Raw genomic sequence first — 6,000 nt, 5'->3', positions numbered from 1 at the left:
TATAGATTGTATAATCTAGGCTGGAAATAAAAATCTGTTAAAATAAGTCATTGAAGACCCAAAATAATATGAAATTCATTCTGATACAAACCAAATCCTAGCTTTTCATTTTCTGTACTCTGTCCTTTTACCCCTTCCCTATAACCTCCAGAGTTTTTTTTTTTATTGTTTGAACGTGCGCTGACAAGATCCAAAATGATATGAAATCATCACTCCAATCTTTCCTCTAGGTTTTTTTTAAATCATCTCTGACAAAATGGGCTTTATTTATTCTTTAGAAGCTGCACTTTAGCACAAGTCCACCAGCATAATTTTTGTTGCAATCAATATCACCATATCATACAAAATAGTACAATACTGTTTCCATGAAAACCAATATAGACAAATACTCAGACAAATCATTTAGTTATGACATACAAATCCAACACATATCAATAACTTCACTATGTTTGCCTCTTTTTTTAAAAAAAAAAAAAAAAAAGCAGATACAATAAAAATATGATCTTACTGTGGTTTTCTCTGTGATCTCCATCGTGGTGATAAAGCTGTGACAGGTGGATGCATTCAAAGGGAAGGAAGAGTCTGCAGATAAACACCTTCCTGAGCGATCACAGATTGCAGGTTCATGCACAATGGGCATACTGTTTTACAATGGATGCACAATATATATATATATATCCCTATATATATATATATATATATATATATATATATATATATATATATATATATAATATACAAGGATGCAAAGCTGGAGTCATACGTATCTCCTGGTGTCCCTCTTGCACAGTATCTTTTTGAACGACCTCCTGAAGTCGTTGTTGAAAACAGTATATATCAAAGGGTTCAGGGCACTGTTGCAGTAGCCGAACCAGAAGAAGAACTTGAACAAGGTTGCAGGCACGTTGCAGGATATGCAAAGAGTTTTCAGCATGTAAGTAAAGAAAAAAGGAAACCAACAAATGACAAAGACACCAATGACCACTGCCAAGACGAAGGTGAAACGTTTCTCACGATTTTGACGACCTTTCCAGCGGCTGCCTTTGGTGTTCGACTCTTGCTTTTGGACGTTGGAATCCCCTGGTTTGATTTGACTCAATCTGGGTTTCCCCTTGTTTGTTTTCTTTCTAATGGAGCATGGATTATTCACTTTATGGTCAGAGGACGATGAGTCCTCGAGGTCCACTCCATTGATCTCGCCTTTTGCCTCCTCTGCCTTCCTGTGTCCTCCAACTCCCTGGAGCTCTATGGCCTGTTCACCGTTCAGTTTCTCGTGACAGAGGCGGTCCTTGTCGTCGCCTGCGCCATTCTCCTTCCCATTTGCAGGAGGAGTATTAGGTGACTTCAAAACGGCATTTGGCTTCCGGTCTCCGGGTGGCGCCCGTGTCCTTTTTTTGGCGATTTGGTAGATCCGTACGTAGACCAGTACCATGATGACGCACGGTAGGAAGAAGGATCCGATGCAGGAGGAGATGACGTACCATTTTTGGTCATTGATCTTGCACTCGGGGTATGCCTCGTTGTTGTTTTTCTCCATTGTGATAAGTGGCGGGAATGAGATAACTGCAGCAATAACCCAAACTATAAAGATGATGCACTTGATGCGGCGAGGCGTCCTCTTCAGGTTGTACTCGATGGCCTGTGTGATGGACCAGTAGCGGTCTAAGCTGATCGCGCACAGATGGGTGATGGACGCGGTGCAGAAAAGAACATCGAGCGCGAGGTAAATCTCACACCATACATCGCCGAAGTACCAATATCCCATGAGTTCGTTGGCCAGGGAGAAGGGCATCACGAGGGTGGCCACCAGAATGTCCGCCGAGGCCAGGGAAACCAGGAACAAGTTCTGTGGGGCTCGCAAAGCCCGGCTTGTAAACACAGCAATGACCACCAGGACGTTACCGAACACTATGAGCAGGATCATGAAGCCCACGAGCAGTGGCAGGGCTATCCGTAGGCTGTAAGGGGCCAAGCTAGGTAAGCTCTGGTTGGTGCTATTGCTGTCCGCCATGGTGGCGGTTTGGCCCACTTCCTTTAAGAGTTCACCTGAGGTTACAAATATCATCCGCCAGGAAGGAAAGAACTAGTGGTTCCCAGGAGAGCTGAGAGGAGAAGAGACTGAATCACTCCTGTGAGACTTTCCCAGATTTTTCCTCCTCATTGTGAGGGATACTTTAAAAGACGACACTTTATCTGAAAATAAAACAAGAAGGAAAAAAAATGTGTATTATTTAATCATATTGTTAGAATTGTGTCCTCTCTTCATCAGTGCTCCTAATACAATTAACTCCGATTTGTAGCCTGGCACCACTGTGTGGATAAACTCGAGGTAAATATAACGATAAACAGTCCTACCTAAAACAAGGAGCGATGACAGCGGCTCTCCAGTGCCAGGGCACTAAAATAGTGCGACCGGGGAACTTCTTTGGGCAAATCAAGAGGAGGCAAAGAAGATCCATGTGCCGGATGAAGCGTTTCCCCTGCGCCTCTTCTCCCTCCACTCTCTATGGTCTCTGCGCTGCATCTAGTTGCGCTCGGCAGCGGACTTAATAGAGCGCTAATCACGTTATCCCGGGCGCTGCCGTGTCGCTGTCTGCGTGTGGAGTTCCTCTCCTCACTGCTCTCCAGAGCGCCACTCCCTCTCCTTATAGCCCGCACGCTGCAAAAAGTGTCCCGCTCGCCGGGTCACCGCGCGCGCGCGTCCGTGGGAGTGTCAATACTGGCACGCTGCCACGCCGCGTGTGTCTGACGACAGCAGCATCAGCTGGAGAGGCGATTTAAATGACTGGAGAGCAAGCAACATATTTCCTCGAGTTAGTGTTAAAAAAAAAACAAAAAAACAACAACATTTAAATACATGACATGTGGAGACTGAAGCAAATGACCAGATTCACATGTGCGTGACGCTAATAAAAAAAATAAAATAAAATAGGGAAAATGAATCTTTTGGGAAGAATATTAACTTTATTTCTCAGGATTTCTTGAAATATGCTACTTGTAGTAAATGAATAAATTGAATATGAGAAGCTTTTGGTGTACTCAAATATTAAGAACATAAAATATCTATAAGCAACTTTATGTCCTGCATCTACCAAGATGCCTCAAAAGGACACCCTACAAAAGAACTAAACCTTAGAGAAATAAATAATAAAAATCTGGGACCAATTTGCAAGGATGTGGACCCCTGGCCTGGAGCCAGTTTAGGTGCCTTAGCCACAACAGAACTTTTTTTATTTTTATTTTTTTACAAATGCAACTTACAGTAGTTTAAGACATAGACTTAAACTGTGTATTGATATGGGCATCAATTCATACCCGTATCAGTGGGTGTGAATTGATGTTTGGCAGATTTTAATACAACTAGCCGATAGCTCCAGGTTGTTCCCAAAGAAATCTACCACACCTCCATCATTCTCAAATACTTGAATATTGTTTATATTCATAAAACTGACCAAATATTAATACAACTCATCTGATATTGAGGTGAGTTGTATTAACTCACTTCAATACATAAGTACATTTATCTGTATATAAATGGTACTTATGTAAAGTACAATTTTTTGCAAAACATGCACTGGTAAAAAAGTAAAAAATAAATAAAAAGAAAAATCTATGGAGCCCCCGAAAACTTAGGGCTCTGGGCTACCACCCCTGTAAGAACTTTTTAAAGTCTGTGCCAGATAAAAATGTATGACAATTATCATGTCGACCTGAGTATACATGAACAATAATGATCCAGCATAAGATTCATTGGCCAAGAAGCCCAGGAATAGTCTGCAATAGAACAATAATGGAATTAAAATTGATAAAACAAAATAAATAATCTAGACATATCAGCATAGCAAAAATCATCAGTAAGGGACTGAAACCTCTTATTTAAAGCAGGCATTTCTTGTAGCGCAGCTGCAACTACACGGTTACTAAGCAGCAGCCAGATCCACACCACATGAACATCGACACAAGCCTTTTATATCTTAGCCCAAAACTTCAGCCATCAATTCTGACCTTCAACAACAACAACAACAAAAAACCCTATGAAGGTCCCTGAGAGACCTCGGACTGATTTGGGGAGTCTGGAAGACATTTATTGTGTTCAAGATCTGCTGTTGTGTTTGGAAAGTTATAAAGCAAGAATAGAAAGACTTTAATGTTGTTATGCATATAGCCCCTGTTAAGAAGCAGTCATCCAACACATCACAAAAAAGTACAATATAAAGTTAAGCCTGCTCTCCAGACCTGGGCTTGATGTAGTATACATACCACCACGTGCTACAAAAAAAAAAAAAAAAGAAAAGCCACAGGTCACGTTTCTAAAAGGACATAATATTCTCAGTGTTTGAAGTAATTAAAAACACTACGATGGAGATTCCATGAACTCTGGGAAACCCGATGTTTGAAGTCAAATATTTGTTTTATGAGACAGCTGTCTTAATTTGCTCTTTGCTGTCCAACAAGATCATATGTACCTGAAAAACAAATTTGCCAATGTTTGCTTTGTGCACAGAATGAAGACGTAACAAGTGATGGAGTCACAGCTGTCATATAATCGGAGTATAAATTAGGTCTGCGCATGACGATTACCACCCAGTGTCTCTTATAGACCTCGGGGATTTTCTAATAAATCCCCGAGGGGCGAAGACAAGCTGATCTACTGCTGCTTGCCGTTTCATGTCAGGGTGTCCTCAAAACTGGAAGCCATGCTTAGCAGGAAAGTTTTACAGTGTTCCATTTCTCCTCCAGAGAAGAAATAACTCCTGATGGGAGGACATGGCAAAGAACATGTGTGAGGACAGGGTGTAAGGACTGCATGTGTCAGCCAGATGTGTTGTGTGGAAATGCTGCCAGCCGCTAAAAATGTTTGCAAATATGACAGGGGGGCACAAAGGTCTTCACAGTGTTTTATAAAAGATGTAATCAAATTACCGCCCCAAGAAATGATAAAAACTGCCATCAAATTAGAAAGCAACATGCATGTTTTTTGTTCCAGTGTGAGGTTTATTTTTGAAGGCTTTAGAGTTTTTGTTCTGTTAGGGTTTTATCATGTGTGTGCTTTTGTGTTTTGTTTTATTATTTTTTTTAATCAAAGCTATTAAATACAATCTATTCTAGAGTGGACTGTGGAGAGCCTCACATGAACACTTTATGCATCAGTTGTTGCACCAGAGCTCAGATAAGCTCAGTAAGAGCAACAATAAGCTCAGAATCAGCTCTATTTGCTAAGTTTGTGCACATAAACAAGGACTTTTGCTTTGGCTTGCTTTGCTCTTTACGAAAACATTTAAAATATAAATATAGAAAAAAAGAAAAGGCTTTTTCTCTCTTGAAAATATATATTTATGCTGTGGTTTTACAAAAGAGGAAGACGATGTTGAATTAATGTAAATATGAATGAATTAGCACGGGCTTAATGGGGCTGCAGCCCAGGCCCCAGTGCTTCGGGGGCCCCGAAAGATGCTTTGTATTTTTGTGAATGAATAAAGTCAGACTGTCTTAATTTTATTTATGTAAATCTTGCATGGAGAGTTGGTGGTTGGGACTGTCATCAGCCTCTCTCCTGGTGGACAGTGGCTGATTTTTGTGACCTTGTAGGTAGATAAGGTTTGTGAATAGGATCGGTTCCACAAGTAAGTTACGGCCAAGCGCTGACCACCCAAAGGCCAAGAAATCAGGGATATATATATATATACAGTATATATATAACAATGATTAAGTTGGGCCTGCACCTTGGCACAAGCCCAGGGGCCCACACCCTCCTAAGTCCGGCCCTGAATGGGAGGGTCCGGTTTATGTTGTAAGCTTGAATCTTGATTTTAAATCTTTGAGTAAATATGAAAACTCAATTGGATATTCTTCCTGTGCTCAGTCGCCAGCTAATTACTGTTGGTATGGTGAGCCTGTGCATATTGTACACTTAGTTAGCTGGTCTAATCTAAGAGGAGAGGAACCTGGTCTGCCGCTGCTGATGGGTTTTGTGATCAAATTGGTATTCTGAATATCTTG

General features: G+C 41.1%; 1 protein-coding gene across 1 annotated transcript; it reads right to left on the bottom strand.

The window, feature by feature from the left end:
• Positions 1-469: 469 nt before the first annotated feature.
• adra2a (adrenoceptor alpha 2A) lies at positions 470-2,752 on the bottom strand. Its single transcript, XM_028016270.1, has 2 exons — positions 2,356-2,752; positions 470-2,193 (listed from the first exon to the last, which is right to left on the bottom strand). Exon 2 carries the CDS (start codon positions 2,063-2,065, stop codon positions 758-760), a length of 1,308 nt encoding a protein of 435 aa, XP_027872071.1. The 5' UTR covers positions 2,066-2,193; positions 2,356-2,752; the 3' UTR covers positions 470-757.
• Between the last annotated feature and the right edge of the window lie 3,248 nt (positions 2,753-6,000).

The sequence above is a fragment of the Xiphophorus couchianus genome, chromosome 5 (assembly GCF_001444195.1).
Source record: "Xiphophorus couchianus chromosome 5, X_couchianus-1.0, whole genome shotgun sequence".
NCBI classification, from domain to species: Eukaryota; Metazoa; Chordata; class Actinopteri; order Cyprinodontiformes; family Poeciliidae; genus Xiphophorus; species Xiphophorus couchianus.
Note: the sequence above shows the minus strand (reverse complement) of the source record. Positions and strands in the feature narration are given on the sequence as shown.

Bases quoted from the DNA above. Each gene is read 5' to 3' on its own strand.
- adra2a (XM_028016270.1), bottom strand. From the start codon at position 2,065: ATGATATTTGTAACCTCAGGTGAACTCTTAAAGGAAGTGGGCCAAACC.